At 40.7% G+C, this 16,308-nt stretch overlaps 5 protein-coding genes across 7 annotated transcripts; 4 read left to right on the forward strand and 1 right to left on the reverse strand.

Moving 5' to 3' along the window:
- The first annotated feature begins 5,156 nt into the window (after positions 1–5,156).
- LOC9632768 lies at positions 5,157–6,933 on the forward strand. 2 transcript variants are annotated; one of them, XM_024671226.1, is made up of 4 exons: positions 5,157–5,278; positions 5,324–5,384; positions 5,438–5,561; positions 5,625–6,933. In XM_024671226.1, the coding sequence occupies exons 1-4, from the start codon at positions 5,193–5,195 to the stop codon at positions 6,722–6,724; spliced, it is 1,371 nt and encodes a 456-aa protein (XP_024526994.1). In that variant the 5' UTR covers positions 5,157–5,192; the 3' UTR covers positions 6,725–6,933. The 2 variants fall into 2 exon arrangements, with proteins under 2 accessions (XP_024526994.1, XP_024526990.1); XM_024671222.1 differs by having other exon boundaries at positions 5,157–5,384.
- Positions 6,934–7,045: 112 nt separating this feature from the next.
- On the forward strand, positions 7,046–8,370 carry LOC9632769 (LIM domain-containing protein WLIM2b). 2 transcript variants are annotated; one of them, XM_024671251.1, is made up of 6 exons: positions 7,046–7,321; positions 7,389–7,488; positions 7,563–7,609; positions 7,690–7,788; positions 7,848–7,941; positions 8,000–8,370. In XM_024671251.1, exons 1-6 carry the CDS (start codon positions 7,187–7,189, stop codon positions 8,023–8,025), a joined length of 501 nt encoding a protein of 166 aa, XP_024527019.1. In that variant the 5' UTR covers positions 7,046–7,186; the 3' UTR covers positions 8,026–8,370. The 2 variants fall into 2 exon arrangements, with proteins under 2 accessions (XP_024527019.1, XP_024527011.1); XM_024671243.1 differs by having other exon boundaries at positions 7,848–8,370.
- A 231-nt stretch (positions 8,371–8,601) lies between these two features.
- LOC112345126 (putative germin-like protein 2-1) lies at positions 8,602–9,680 on the forward strand. The gene is made up of 4 exons (XM_024671234.1): positions 8,602–8,946; positions 9,021–9,157; positions 9,229–9,365; positions 9,446–9,680. Exons 1-4 carry the CDS (start codon positions 8,729–8,731, stop codon positions 9,617–9,619), a joined length of 666 nt encoding a protein of 221 aa, XP_024527002.1. The 5' UTR covers positions 8,602–8,728; the 3' UTR covers positions 9,620–9,680.
- A 68-nt stretch (positions 9,681–9,748) lies between these two features.
- LOC9642709 (cell division control protein 2 homolog 3) lies at positions 9,749–10,504 on the forward strand. Its single transcript, XM_002960564.2, has one exon. It carries the CDS (start codon positions 9,749–9,751, stop codon positions 10,502–10,504), a length of 756 nt encoding a protein of 251 aa, XP_002960610.2.
- A 463-nt stretch (positions 10,505–10,967) lies between these two features.
- On the reverse strand, positions 10,968–12,030 carry LOC9642710 (pathogenesis-related protein 5). The gene is made up of 2 exons (XM_002961213.1): positions 11,979–12,030; positions 10,968–11,794 (listed from the first exon to the last, which is right to left on the reverse strand). The coding sequence occupies exons 1-2, from the start codon at positions 12,028–12,030 to the stop codon at positions 10,968–10,970; spliced, it is 879 nt and encodes a 292-aa protein (XP_002961259.1).
- Positions 12,031–16,308: the final 4,278 nt, after the last annotated feature.

Genomic DNA, 16,308 nt, shown 5'->3' on the forward strand with positions numbered 1-16,308 from the left:
TTCAAGTGCTTCTTGAGAGTCTACTCTCACTTTTGACTTTGCAAATTAAAACTTTTGGTCCAAACATGTTATAATTCATTAAACTTTTGTTTTGATGAAACATAAATGTACATTCCCTATGTCTAATAGGGACTAAACAACATTATCAAAAACACATTCTCACAAAATGTTGCTAGCGAAACTACAAGTACAAATGTATGCTCTTAAATTTAGACTTTTTGAGATGTCATCTAACTCAATACTATTTAAACCCAAAGAAACTTAACCCTAAATATCCCAAAACTTTTACTCTTAAGTTGTTTTCTTTAGTTGCTTATAATAAATTCATGGCATTATTTTTGGGTAATTTGCCTCCAAGATAACTCTACCACAAGACTTCAAGCCATATGCTATACTCCATAGCACATAAACTTTGCCATAGTGCGCTCCACCTCCAATATGCCACCTAATCGTGATATAACTCTAATTCATAGGTTTAAGCAAGGTGTGAATGTGCTCTAGCTCAAGGCTAGAGCATGTTACCTTGCTTCCCATGTGAGATAAGTGCATTGGCTCATCTTTAAAAAAGTCTTAGCTTTGCTATAAAGACTAAAGAATTGGGAGCTGGTTGCTCTAGGACTGTTCCAAGTCGCTCCGGGCCCCTGTTCCTTCGCTCCTTGGGCTATATGCTCGGGAGTTGCTCCGTGGTCCGGTTCCATCACTCCTTGGCATCACGCTTGGGAGTTTGGCACCGTTCCTTCGTTCAGTGGCCCAACGCCCTGAACCTCGGGTTCCTGTGGACACGTGGCATGGACACGTGGCATGTGACATGTGGCATCTGTCACGTGGCACAAAGAGGGTTTAGGTTCCGCTTCGTGGTGTTATCCTATGGTAAATCACCATAGGATAAAGGGTCAAAACCACGTGCGCTACAACTCCCAAGTCTTGTCATATCTTGTCAAAATGCTGAAATTGAAGATTCACTCACCTCCAAGAACCTTAGCTATGCCATAATGTAAAGTCACTAAGATTTTGTAGATCTTGGATATACCATGGAACTTCAGCCACTACCACATGGCACAACTTAGGGTTTTGTGTGTTACAATTATTTTAAAACTAACTCATTAAATGACTTAATCTAATCATTTAAATTTAACCACACAAATTGCATATAATCATTAGGGTTCAATTGTACAGTTTTAAGGTCAACCCCCAAACATGTATAGCCTATTTTTTTAAGTTTATTTCTTTTGGAATTTATTACTAGGTTGGAAGTTATGACAAAGGCACATTCTTCTTGGGTGCTCGCCACTTAAATATACATATGTCATTTAAATCTTTGATTTGATGGGTTAATTAGTTTGATTGTGAGATTTCATGCTCGGTGACTAGATGTTTTGAGATTAGGACAATTGTAAAGGACCTAATTATGTTTATGAACATAAAAATTCCAAAATTATATTATTCTGTTTATTCTTTCTCTTTTTTATACTTTTCATTATTTTTGAAAAGCTCTTGGTTTTTCTTTTTCTGGAATAACTTAGGTACACACTTTCATTTGCTCTCTAGATATAAATAGTGATTACATATTATTTTTACATTACTATATAATTTGATGTTTATTATATTACTTTACTTTAAAAGTTTGTAAGTCAATTTTAAGGGCACAACTTTACAGAAACTTCTATATGGCAAGAGATGGCTATAATGCTTAAAATGTCACTCTCCAACAGTATTGATAGAGACTTTTTTACTCTAAAGCCTACACAAAAGTTTTCAAGTTTATCTAGTTATCATATATTTTATTTAACTTTCAAAATATTACCAAGTTAGTCAAATGTTGCTACTGGAATTTCTAGATAGCGATAAATCTCTTATATGACCATGATCAAGCTTCTCTATTTACAAACTCTAAACAATAATAAACAATCAAATCTCAGAGTATTATTTTTGGTATACCAAAATGTGTCTTTGTTGTAAAAACATTGTTGTAGCTAACAAGGTTGGTGACACACTATCCTTCTAACCATGATATCATGACCAATAATTTATGATATACTACAACAACTATATACTATTACCCATTTATGAAAGGCTAAAAAGATCCAGGTATAATTAAATACGTATATAGGCTATTTTTGTTGGTGAGGGTCTCAAGAGTTTATCCATTATTTGGTATATGCTAGATAAATCTATTTAAGATTATGTTGACTTGTTTGTTTATCTTACGTAGATAAATCTGATTCTATCAAAGTATATTTAATAAATTCAAAATGATGTAGACAAATAAGTCACAAACAACTTTTGACAATTCATTCCACAAGTTGTATGTAGGAAGTCAGAGTTTAGCTATATAAGGCCAAAGCTTTAGGTAATATAGATTATAAGCAATCAACAAACAATCAGTATGAAGGTGCTCAAGGCTAGTACATATGCAAGTTTATTTATCATTATTATCATTTCTTTAACTATTAAAAGTGTGGATGCGGTCACCGCCATTACTACCTATGCTGCACCAGGTTGTGCTGGACTAGCTAATACATATTCCAATTGTGGTGTGTGCCAGACTTTAGCAACAGGAGTTGGAGGCTATAAAATTGACTTTGATGGAAATCCTATGCGGATTTACACTGTACCAGGTTGTACAGGTGAATCCCCAGTGATAACTCAAGATCAAGAATCATGTGGTATCGCTAGCCTTCCTATTCTCAGCTTTGTTATACGCTGCCCATAGGTTGGATGAGATGTGATACTTAATAAATAAAGTTGGTTGTTGCTCTTGAGCTAGAGTATATTACTATTAGCAAATTTTGAGCAATTTCTTGCAAGTATTCACTAGGATGCTTTAATGGCCGACATACTTCTTCTAAATAGACAATCTTGATGGCTTGTGAGGTGTAGGGCTTTGAGATTGTAATTATCATGATTATTGCTATGGTGCATGGATATATGTTGAATTATGAGAAATTCACATGTAGCTACTACAATATAACATTACATATAACAGTGACTTCAATAAATAATAGTGATGAGCTTTTCGGAAAATAATTTAATATATCTAACTATTAAAGAGACATCTAAGAAATATGCAATCTATATGAAACTTAATTCATATTTTTTGAGGCAGAAAATAAGTACCAATTAGATAGCTAATTTATGGTGCTTACAATTGCATGTGTAAGCTTGAAGATGTTTTAAGGATCAAACAAACTCTACAAGTGTGTTCATGAAATGATTCAATGAGAGTTGGATGGTTTTCTTGAAAATTCTAAATTTACAAAAATACCAGATATAGAAGGCTCATAATTCATTCTAAAGAACTAAAAGTTAAGACTAATTGAGAAACTTCCAGTAGTTCATTATAAATATTTGTAATGAAAATATACTCTTTTTTTAGATTTTACATATGTAATTTACCAATACATATGTTACTCCTTTTTAAGTTTTCCTATGTTGTAGAGAACAATCAACTCAACTTGGATATTTTTTTTGTTGGTGAGTTGTTTTTCACCACTTGAGTCCCTCACCAACAAAAATAATATCTACATAAGATTAAAAAAAAAAAGTCAATATAATCTTGAAATTTGAGAATAAGAATCTTATTCAAAAAATTTCAAGATTATATTGACTTTTTTGTTTATATTATATGAATAAATCTATTTGTATCAGAGTATATTTAATAAATTCAAAATATTATAGACATATAAGTTACAAAAAACTTTTGAAAATGTATTCCACCAGTTGCTAGTCTTGAGCACCTGATTGTTTGCCAATCACTTATTACCCAAAGCCTTGGCTTATATAACTAAACTTTGACTCTTGATATACATATGTGAAATTTCATTTATCATGGTTATCATCACATTAGCTCCCAGAAGTGTAGGAGGGGTCATCACTATTATTATATATGTTCTACCAAGTTGTGTGGGCAAACCCAGAATCCTTGAATTCAATAGAATATGGGAAAGTATGTAGGAAAATGAAAAAGGTCAAACTCCGAAAAATCCCACAAGAAATGGCAAATATGAAGTTCAAGACACACAAACAATTTGCAGCATACTGCATCTTGCAATTGCTACCTAATATCATGTTCCTTGGGCGTGTAAAAAAGTTTTCTACCTCCTCCACATCTTGTGCAAGAAAAGAAAATGGCAAAAAGCTCCAACACTAATGTTAGAGGAAACTTATAAGAACTCACTCCCACATGCAAACAGTCCACAACAAAATATAGCTGGGATTTCTCTCTCATTTTACTTTACCTTTAAGAATCTGTAATCACTAAGATAGTTCCCAAAGGAATATATATATATATATATATAGAGTTAGTCTCAATTTTTCTATCTTTACAATGAATTATTGCCTTTGAATTGCTCCCTCCTAAATTTTATTCTTTGTAAACATAAAATTTTCAATAAAACTATCCAGCTCTTCACTAGATCATAAACATCCTCTTTGGCCAATAGTAATATCTTTAGTCCATTGATAAATATCACAATGTGAACTTGAGTAAGATTTTGAAAATACACACTTCTAGAGTTTGTTTGATCCCTAAAACATCTTCAAGTTTATACATGCAAGTCTCAACACCACACTGTATGTAGTAATAAGCATATTTAACTGATATTTATTCTTTGCCTAAAATAATATGCATTAAGCTTCATATAGATTACATATTGATTAGCACACTTTAGCTGTCTCTTTAACAATTAGATATATTAAACAGTATTAGAGTATTTTTACAAAAAATCATCACTACAATTTATTGAAGTCACTGTTACATATAATATCATAGCTGCTTGTGAAGAATCAAATGAATTTGCAACTGCTTGCTTAAAGGAATTGAGATTTAGAATAACAGTTTAATCTCTTATGATTCAACACATGTTCATGCACCACCAAACATAATCCTAACAATGGTCATGATAATTATTGTATGGCGGGCAATCAAGGCATCCTACACTCATAAGCAAGTGCTTAATTGTTAATGACAATATGCTGTGATCCAAAGTACTTACCAACTCTATTTAATAAGTTTCACATAATAGCATATAATGAAGTTAAAAATAGGAAGCCTTGCCACATTAAATTCATATGGGTTAACTTTATAGCTTCTAACTACTACTGTTAAAGTATAGGCACAACTAGAGACGCAGGACATTACGGTCACATTTTTCTTTGGCATTTATCCTCTCGAATATTCTTGTGAAGCGGCAATGGGCTCTAGCGCTAGGGTTTTGTGGCCGGGAGCTATGGCGGAGGTGCATTCTTCTTGGGAATTTCTGAAGCTCTTGCCGGAAGGGTATGCGCATTTTGTTTCCAATCCTCGATTCAGTGGGTTGATTAGTCTGAAACGGGACGTAGGATTTGTGATTGCCGGCCCGCCACTGCTGCTGGATTCCGACGAGGTTTGCTTTCTGGTGCTTTTAAAGAAATGGTACTGATTTTCCAATGGTTTTAGCTCCCTATTGCCTCGATCAGCGGATTGATTGGAGATTGCGCTGCCGGGTGGATAGAGGAGCTTGATCCTGGCCATGCAAGAGACTGGTTTCTATCGAGAAAATCCAGCAGCAACACGAGACTTGGTACGCTGAAAGTCGATGGTAAACCATGACGAGCGTTCTCTGTTTCTTTTTCTTTCTTTCCAGGTGATCACTTTGCAAAGTGTGTCGAGTTCGTGCTTCGTTTCGCTCCGTTGGAGGGAATCGACTCCATATTCTACTCCCAGCAAGTTTTGGAGCCCGTCACAGTTGACAAGGATGAAGAAATGGTATCCACACGACTTGAAGGGGTTGATGGCGAGCAAACTGAGAACGGTGGTGACAAGTACGAGAGGAGACGAGCAAGAAAACTGTTGCGTAGGCTTCACAGGAAAAGGATCTCCGTGAACACCGTTGGAGAGTTTGATTTTCTCTTTCGTCTCAAGCACCCGCAGCCATCTACGGTCGTGGAGCACTGGGAAGTCTCCGTGAAGTTTTTGCTCTACGTTGGGCCTTGGGAAGCCTTTGGTCTACAAACTCCCGAAGCCGCCAAGTGGAAGCAACTCAGGTCAGAACAGCAGATGGAGGAGATCTCCACCACCACCACCGCCTCGAGAAACGAGCGGTTTCTCGGGTTTTTTCTGGGGCCTCACGTCGGAGAAACTCTGGCGGACAGGAAGAATCGACTCAAGAACCAGCTCACTCTGCCGACGAAAGCTGCGGCTCTGGGGACACTAGAGTCGCTTTTTGGAAGTGGTGATATCCGAGTGAGCTCAAGAGCTCTGCTGCACGGCTACCTCTTCTACGAGCCTGCGCTGTGGAAGTTCCTGTGCACAACGAGCAGTGACTTTCGAGGCAGCACGTATGGAGACTCGACTGTGAACTCTAGGCACTGGAAAGGCTGGTGGATGAACGTGGAAGGATTCCAAACTTTTGCGTCGGCTCCAGAGCGCGTGACGAGCAAGTGGTACATCGTTCCAAAGATGGAGTGGCTTTCTCCGGTGGTGATCCGTGAAGACGAGGAGAGGTTTCTCCACGGTGCGCTCAGCAGCGATGGACTGGTGGATATGGCTGCCAAAGTCGCCGAGGAAGCGAGCAGGATGGGCAGGGACAGGATGAGACGCTTCATGGTGGCGGAGATTCGTCGGCAAAGCGATGAGTGTCACTGGATTTGGAGTGAGTCGAGCAGGGGTTTTATCGTCGAGGATTCCTGGCCGGATACCAAAGCTTACAGTCCTCACGGCTTCGTTATGTCTTGGGGTCCGTGAAGCTGGAAAAGAAGAAGAGTGGAAATCCGCTACTCCATCCATACGATGTTCTCAGGAGCTGGGAAGATTTCCGATGCTTGGAGATGATCACAAGAGTTTGGAAGTTTTCCGAAGATCACAAGAGCTTGGAAGTTTTCTTGGATGATTTGATCAACCAAGAACTCTCTCTTTTTACAGTTCGAGCAGCAAAGTTTTTGATCTTTGGGAAAGATTCCACTGGCTGAAACGCACTCAAAAAGTCCTCATTAACGTGGGAGGAATGATGAGCTGGATCCAACGGCCAGCGAGGCTCCACGTTCCCGCCATTTATACCGGGGCTAGGGTTTTCTCCTCCTGGGCCGGCACGCGACGGGATGATCCTCCATTCGAGCTCGCAGATCTGAGGCGCCGCGCTCCTCCACCAATTCCCGAGCTGATCAATTGGAGCGCGCGCCTCGCGGATCCGAATTTGGTGGAGGAAACATGGCGTTCGCAGTGAGGCAGCAAAAATGTAAGTCTTGCGAGAAGACAGTGTATCTGGTAGATCAGCTAAGCGCCGATGGGGTGCTCTATCACAAGGCGTGCTTTCGATGCCAGCATTGCAAGGGAACCCTCAAAGTAATGTTTTTGGCCATCGTTTTCCCATTTCTTCTCCTTGTTATTTTTTTTTTTTTTTCCTTTTCAGCTTAGCAACTATGCATCGTTGGAAGGCGTCTTGTATTGCAAGCCACATTTGGAGCAGCTCTTCAGAAAGACTGGAAGTTTTGACAAGAGTTTCGACAGCGGTAAAGTCTTTTTCTTGATGAAGAAAAATGGCATTCTTATGGTGTTGCTTTCCTTCCACTCTTTTCCTTTGCAGTTGGAACGCCGAAAAATTCGCTCAAACAAGAACGTGAACGTGAAACGGTTCGTCTTAGTCGTTCGTGACTTTAGACATGGAAGAAAGAAAAGCTTCACTGAAAACGATAACTTCTCCTTCTGTGCAGGTCCCCTCGAAGCCAGTCGTGAGCAAGCTGAGTAGATTGTTTTCTGGAACTCAAGAGAAATGCGTCAGCTGCTCCAAGACGGTGTATCCTCTCGAAAAGGTGAGAAAGAAACTTCGAGAAAAGCCGTGGAGCTAAAGCTTTTCTCTGCTGGTTTCCAGGTTAGCGTGGAGGGTCAATCTTATCACAAGTCTTGCTTCAAATGCACGCACGGAGGTTGCGTAATCAGCCCCTCAAACTACGCGGCCCTGGAAGGTATGCTGTATTGCAAGCACCACTATTCACAGCTCTTCATGGAGAAAGGAAACTACAGCCAGCTTACCAAAGCAGCGTCGATGAAACTCCCGGCCAAAACGGAGTTGTGAGTGACGATTTGATGATGCGACTGGGAAGACTGGAGCAGGGATTTGGAGATGAGTCACTTTAATCCATTTGAAGTGGTCTCGGATTTGTTTGGTAAGCCCGATTCGTGCGTAGCTTTCTTCTACTCTCTTTTTCCTGTTTGGCTTTCGCGATAATTGTCCCGCTATAGATTATGACAGACACTCAGCACATGGAGCGAAGAGAAAAGAACGAGAAAAAAATATTTGCCGAGATCTCACAGCTGTGGTGTACTTGTCACTTATTTATTTTGTGGAAGTTTCCATCTAAAACACAATAAAGAGATTGGTGTGTAGGACGGGACACCTGTCAGATGAATGAATGTCTAGATTGTGAAGTCTACGTCTTGGCTTTAACTTTTATTGACTAGCTGTGGATTTTAGAGCGTGAGACTTGGTCGAGAGGCATAGTCTAGTTCTCTTTTCATTTGCAAAGGTAGATATAGAAACGTAACCGCTAGCTTGGTCGTGATCAACGCGTGTTTGTGGGTTTTTTTTACAGACTTTGAAGACTTGCCACTGTATATAAACCACACACTTTCCTCTGGCAGATTTATCGTCTCTCTTCCATCACAACTCGTTCGCTCGTTTCTTTCTCCTTTTCGCTCTTCTCAGTTTCCAGAGATCATCTTTCCTTTGGTCTAGATCTTGATCTTCTTGCTATGGAGTACAAGAAGTTCATACTGGTGGTGCTGATCTTGGGCGCTGTCGCAGGGAATGTGTTTGTGAGTGCCGCCGACCCCGACCCGCTGCAAGATTTCGACAGCCCGGGAGCTCTCAGCGACTTCGTGCTGCGAGATGTGTTCAAGAATGGCGACGTGAGCAATGGACCTGGTGGCCTTCGCGCCGCGATCAACATCACACTCTTCCCAGGAATCGAGTACTTTGTCTTCCGCTTTGCCTTTCGTTCTGTTAGCTCGAGTTGATGGAGGTTGTCCTTTGTTTTGCTTGCAGGTCCCAGGGGATAACTTATGTACACTTTAACATGGTTCCCTGTGGAGTCAATCTGCCACACACGCACCCTCGAGCGTCAGAGCTCCTCACATTGGTCTCTGGCGGGCCTCTTCAAGTTGGATTCGTGGATACAGCCGGTACGAAATCTCTCTCTCTCTCTCTCTCTCTCTCTCTCTCTCTCTCTCTCTCATGCCGTGATTTTTTCCAGGAGTACCACGCATCAACCTTTTGCACCCGGGCGATCTCACGGTTTTCCCGCGAGGAACGATGCACTTTGAGATCAACGTTGGGACCAAGCGTGCGTTTTACATCTCGGCCCTCAATAGCCAAAACCCAGGAACTCTGGTAAACAAAAAAGCTTCGCACGTTTTTACAATGTTTTCTGATCCTGTTCTTTTTTTTATTATTCTTTCGTGTGTGTGTAGACAAGTGGTGGTGCTCTCTTGATGATCCCGGACAGGTCCTCTGCAACCGCGCTCAACGTAGGGCTGGACATGATCCGGAAGCTCAAGGAGAATATGCTGCCATACACCCCGCAGCTCGAGTTGGCCCCGCCAGCTGTGTGCGTTCCCGGGCGAGACATCACCACCAAGATTTAAAGAAGTTTTTTGTCCTTGCTTTTTACATTGTCATTAAAATAAGCTCCATCTTTTTCTTGAAGCTGCCTTTTCTGCAAATTACTATAAACAAATCCTTTAGGTTTTCCTAACTACTCATTTTTTCGAGCGATGGCAGAGTATGTGTGGGCAAGTGACGCGAGGTTGCTAGGCGCTGGAGCGGACGGAGAGGTAAGGGTTGGGTTCCACCGAAAGACTGGAGACAAAGTAGCCATGAAGAAGATGTACGAGCACGAATACCTTTACGATACCATCATCAACGAGTCGGAGATCCTGGAAGAGGTAGCGCACGACAACGTTGTCAATCTTCTTGGGTTGACCTGCAACAACCAGGGGACATTCATGGTGATGGAGCTCATGGACGGGAGTTTGCGCGATGTGATCTCGTCGCGCAAGCTTGGCGAGCACGACATCAAGGCCGTGATGCGCCAGATCCTGGAGCGCCTGGCGTGGATTCACGCGCACAGAATCGTGCATCAAGACATCAAGACGAGCAACGTTCTCGTCAAAAGGGATGGAGAGAAGAATAAGTTTGTGGTGAAACTGGCGGACTTCACTACCGCGAGGAGGCTGCAGACACGTCCCTGGTCGAACAAGGTCGGGACCCTAACGTTTAACGCTCCGGAGCTTCTCAAGGGTGCCACCAGCTTTGGCACCGCAATCGACGTGTGGAGCGCCGGGTGTATATTCGCGGAGATGCTCCTGGGTAGCAATCCCTTTGACGTGCCCGACGAAGAGGATGGAGACTCGCTCAACTATTTTGTGGCTGATTTTGCCAAGAAGCTGGACATCGATGGCTGTGACATGGGCTATCAAGACAAGCGCCGAGAACGAGCATGCGAGAGGATCTTGGAGAAGATGACGTAGGACGTGAGAAGCAGAATTAAAGACCCCAACGCGGTGGAGCTGCTCAAGAGGATGCTGGCGATTGATACGGCAAGGAGGATCTCGGCACAAAACGCCTTGAAGATGCCATATTTCCAAGAGAAGGCCGAGGACACAATTGTGGAAGCCAGGCGAATGCTTCCGACAATGACGACTGCGAGTGGAAACTTGAGGCCAGCTTGGCTTAAAATCAACAACGCAGCCCCATCAATAGCTACAATGTAAACAATGCTTGTGAAGAATTGCAAAACATTTTATCTTTTTCTCTAAGTAGATCATGCAAAAGCTCAATCATGTTCAAACAATGCTAAAGACTGTAAAGTTTTCGCAAAACTTTGTATTCCTTTTTCTTGGCAAAAAGAATAATTCAAGAAAAAAAGAGAGGGGATCTTAAGATTCATATCAAGAATCTTTTGTATTGTTTGTAAACGATGAACCACTTGTGTTACCGTTGGTGGTGGTGGTGACCCTGGCGGCGGTGGTAACGAGCGCCATCACGGGAGCTATTCACAACACGACCATGACCACCATGACCAGCAGCATTAAGTACTATATCTTCCAAACCATGGCGGCGGGGCGGGCGGCGCCGCTGCTGCTGGGCTCCCGCGCCGCCGGGGCAGAACTCGATGGCGTATCCAGCCCCGGACGCGCAGGTGAAAGTGCTGCTCAGGTCGTCATACGCGTAGCTGTAGGCCTGGGGGCAGTGCTGCTTGAAGATCCGCGAGTACTGCGTGGGCGAGCACGACTGGGACTGGCTGTGCGCGCCGCGGCAGCAAAACGCATCCGTCTGGAACGCCTCGCAAGCGCTCTTGCAGCCGACGACGCGGCCATGGATCGCCACCTGGAGCTCGCGCGGGCAATTGGCGTTGACGTCGCTGTGGCAGCCCACCGCGGGGCAGCGCGCGTCCGAGGGCGTGACGCGGACGGGGAGATTGTAGCCATCCACGAGAGAGACGTCGTAAAAGTCGCGGGCGTCGTAGCCGTTGAGCTTGAACTCGGTGAGCGTCACGGGCGGTATGCCGCCGGCGGCACCGCAGGCGAGGGAGTTGCCGCAGTCGCCCGTCTGGCACGTACCGCGGCCGGTGGCGGTGTCGAAGAGGCAGCCCGTGCGGCCCCAGAAGCGGCCGCCCCAGCCGCGCGGTACGTCGAGCTGCATGGACTGCATGGACTCCAGCTGGGCGCCCAGCTGGGGGAGCTCGCCGCCCTCGCCGCTGATCCACCCCGGCCACACTGGGAATGGGCACGAGTTGTTGATCGCGATCGTCACTGCCCCTGCGAGAAACAATCCATTAGGCTCGGCGCATGGAACTAGGAAGGGACACTCGATCAATTCGAGCGCCATGAAATTCTCTCCTCTGGATCGCAATCTTGAAGAAGAAGCGGGAAGAGAACCAAGATCGAGGATTTCTTTGCTTTTTCCTCTCGGCCAAGAACAAGAAGGATGGGCATTGTTTACCTGCATTGTGGAGGGCGATCGAGAGAAGGGCGAGGAGGGCGGTCGCCGCCATCGACTCCATTGGATCGAGCTGCTCTTTCGAAGCTCGCCGCGCTCGCTGGGATGATCGAAGGAGGAGGAGAGAGAGGATGAGATGATCTTGGGCGCCCTTTAAGGCGAAGGCCAAGAAGTGTCAACAGACAAATAGATGGGTAAAAATTAGGCTGTGAGTCGGTCGGATGAGCGGGCAGGTCTTTTATAGTCAGCGCATTGTCTTTGACAAAAAGCCATGTTGGTGCGTTGCTATTTCTTTCATGGCTCCAGCGTGATCAAACTAACTATAACAAAAGGCCTTGATCATTTGAAACTTTACCCCCTTCCAAAGCAAAAGTATAAACGTCCAACATAAACTCTCAAATAATATTCTAACTAAAAGAGGACTTCTAAAATTTTTAAAAAGTTTTTTAATTGATAAGAAAAAATGTAATCTTAATCATGAGTCTTAAACCTTTAAATTTTAACTTAATGTTGTGTTTTATATATATATAAATCTCTATTTTAATATAATAATTACACTAATCACGTATACTACATTATTTCCAAATAAGTTAAATGGTATTAATATAGTATTTTAAATGTTTTTTTATTTGCTCTCCCTTTTTTTAATTAAGGTAATTAAGAGTTGAGATTATAGTGAGATTAATGCTTGAGATATATCTTTTTAGATTTATGATGGAATGGTTTTATTTTCTTATTGGAAAATGCTATGTTGATCTAATTTTTTTTTATTAAAAAATCTTAAAATAGTATTAATTTTCATGATATTTTGTAATTTTTAACTAATAAACGAATTTCTATCACTATAAGATTTATTTCAAACATTTTAGAATTAGTCAAAACACAGAAAAAACCTCCTTAATAAGTAGTGGTAAAATATAATGAAGCTAAGAATAACAAACACCATCCCTTAGCACTTTATATTTTTTTTATAATCAAGGAATATTCTGATTATTTTAGAATAATTTAACAATTTGTTTTTTTTTCTTGTGTTATCAATAACACTATCACCATGATTAGTGACACTCAAGAACTTTTTAGTATAGTATTTTTGAATAAGTGGATCTTTAAATTTTTTTTTTTACTGTTTTGTTTTGTATGTCTCTGAACAAGTTAAAAAAAATTAAACTTTACTTAAACTTATAAACTTTAGAACAAAAAATTCAAATATTTATTAATACTTTTGGATTAGATATTTCTTCTTGGTTGCATGTCTGCATCATTCTTTCTCATAAGCATCATAAGTGGTAAGTTTAATTTTTAAAAGTTTTTATAAAAGTATCTATATTAAAAATAAAATAAGTTTGATATTTTGTTTTATCAAATAACACAATGTGCTTAAAGTTGATATAATAATGATTGGGAATATCTTCAAGTTAAGTAACACTTTTTTACTTTAAACTTAGCTGAAAAATAAAAAGATTTTGAGTGAAGAAAAATATCAATTGTCTTTATGATGATAATAAAGTTTAGTGAAAGTTTGAAGTTTGCATCTATTTAATGACTTTGTATTAATAATAACTATTGAACTTAGTGTTTGAGTATTATTTCTAGAGCTATGAATTTTTTAATTTATTAATCTATATGATAGAATAAAGATGAATATACTAGGAAGTGTTTATAATTTTAAGAATATACGTTAGAATATCCTAAAATATCTAAATTTATTTTAGGTATACTAGCAGGGAACCCAGCTCCGTTGGGATAGTTAGATGCTAATTCTAAAAAGAGAACAATTTATTAAATCTTGCTTAAGTTCAATATGTAACAGTTTTTACTAAGTGATTGCAACCAAACACTATTTCTTAAATGTTTAACTGGAATAGAATAATACAAGCTTGGACTCAAAGCTTAAAAGAATTATTCAACACATGAAGAGGTGGCTCAATCATATTCCTCAATTTGGTATATTATTTGGGCATTCCAGAGGTAAGAGTAGTTAATGGGATGGTATGGTAAAGGGTTTTTTGGTATAGAATGGCTGGTTTTGCATTTGCAAGCAAGTGATGTGTATTGAAGTATAAATGACTGTATTTTCTGGTGGTCTATGTGTTTGTTCATTATAACATGCTAAATTCTGATACAGTTGATGCATTTGTCATTTATTGTCCACTTGAGAATCATGTGTTGTTGTTCTTTCCCTTTTTTAGTTTTTGTATCTTGACATTCCTTTCTTGCTACAGATAACCATCAAACAGAGCTGATGTTTGCTAGGAGGTGTGTTTTATTTTATTTGTTTTTGCAAGTTCCATGTAACTATAAAACAAAACACAGATAAATATATCAACGTGTAAAAGATTAGAATGGAATCTGCATACCTTAGGTGTCAAGTCCAAGTATATAGAACCTTAGCTTCTCCATGTCTTGGTATTTTTCAAGCTTGCTCCGGATTTTGAATTTGTAAATCTTTGAGCGGATACCATCGATAAGTAGTGAAAATGCAGGGTAGTTCTCATCTCGCATTGTAGCTAGTTCCTTTGTTGACATTCCCACTATTTCCTGTGCAGCCTCTTGAAATGCAATGGCCCACACATGACTGCTACTATCCTCGATGCACATCTTTAGAGCATACTTGAACTCCATGTTGGCAGACTCAAAATTGCAATAATTGCATAACCAACCATCTGCTGTTCGGGTAGTTTTTTTGCCACATTGCCGTGCATTCACGACATTGATGCATGCATTATAGTAAAACTCATCTGTCTTCATTTCCTTCACAGTAGCTATCACTCTATAGATAGGGGAACTCTCTAACACCTTTAACTGCATGTTTGATATCTCTGATAAAGTAGTGGTGCAGCTAACAGTCTGTCTGGATGATGAAGTGCTCAAATGTATGAAGTTAGTGACATTGTAGTACAATGTCATCCATTCTCTCAAATCAGCCACTGCTTCCATTTCCGGTTCAATAAGAATGGTGCTCACACCAATTGCTGAAAGTGATTTACCATTGTAGTCCGATACTTTTCCACCCTTGACACATATTATTGGCTGAACTCCACTGTCTATCTGCTCCTGTATATATGAGCCCTCTTCTTCTGCTTTTAAATCCCAGAGACATAGATCAACACTGTGGCCTGAATCATCACCTAGACACAATGTTCTCTTCTTCACAAAAGTTCCACTGTCACGAGATGTTACTGTAATTGTACCAATCCATATTATGATACCAACCACATCGACAAAAGAGTCCCTTTCCTTCTGACACGCACTTAATATGCTTGTTTTTGCCAAGACAATTCTTGGGAACGTTGCATCCTCATCCAAAGCTGTAAACTCCATACCTTTGTTAGCCTGAATCTCCCATGTCGCTTCAAATGGTGTGTATGCCTGATTGGAACGTCATATTCCACCACTACCAGAAAATGAATACACTGTACCCTGTACAATCTTATCTGACAAAACCAAGGCACAATCGTCAGAGCCAATAATTCTAATCTCTGTTCCCTGGACATCGACAACGTCAAATGACATTATGCATCCAGATCTTTTCGTGTTGAAATGTATCAACTTGTTCTTGTGTGTGACTCTTGCACGGAAGGACCACCTGTAAGAACGGTCACTGATTTCTTTGATGAACACCTCTTTTATGACGGCCTTTTTTGAGCTCTCTCCCTGTATCAAAGGGCACAAATTGAATAAACTGGTTTAGACGTGAAATACCTTTTCCATGGACTCCTGGGCTCGTTTTTGACCCTGGCAAGTTCAATTGTAGCAGTTATTTTAGAATTAAAACCAAAGAAAGGACTTACCACTTTCATATCTTGAAGGATAGGGTTTGAGTGTGTGCGCTTCCATACTCCACCATCCAGGAAACATGCATCCGAAACAATCAATGACCTACAGAATATTTTGGTGTTTAAAATGCTCTGTCAAAAGGAAAATACACTTACTGTTTCCCATTTGTCTCAAGGAACGCGTAGTCCAGGAATTTTACAAACGAATTCAGACGGGCACCACATGAATCTATTAAACTTGAAACTTGGTGTGATGCAATTGCCTCGAGTATTTCTCTGTCATCCGTGACAGAGAACTTCATGGTCAGAGCACCAGGCTTTGAATCTATATTCATCACACGCAACACGAGTTCCTCTTTCAAATTTTCTTTGACCCTTCTGATCCCATCATCTGTGCACTTCATGATTGTTCACGATAGGGTTTCTCCGTGATATCTGCTATATAATGTTCACATTTATCAAATCATTCGCAACGTTGTTATCACTGCCTTGATGCATATGCATTGGTTGAAATAATAAAATTTATTCTTGTATTAGTGGGGAAAAAAGATTACGAC

Source organism: Selaginella moellendorffii, unplaced genomic scaffold (assembly GCF_000143415.4).
Source record: "Selaginella moellendorffii unplaced genomic scaffold, v1.0 SELMOscaffold_0, whole genome shotgun sequence".
Taxonomy (NCBI): Eukaryota; Viridiplantae; Streptophyta; class Lycopodiopsida; order Selaginellales; family Selaginellaceae; genus Selaginella; species Selaginella moellendorffii.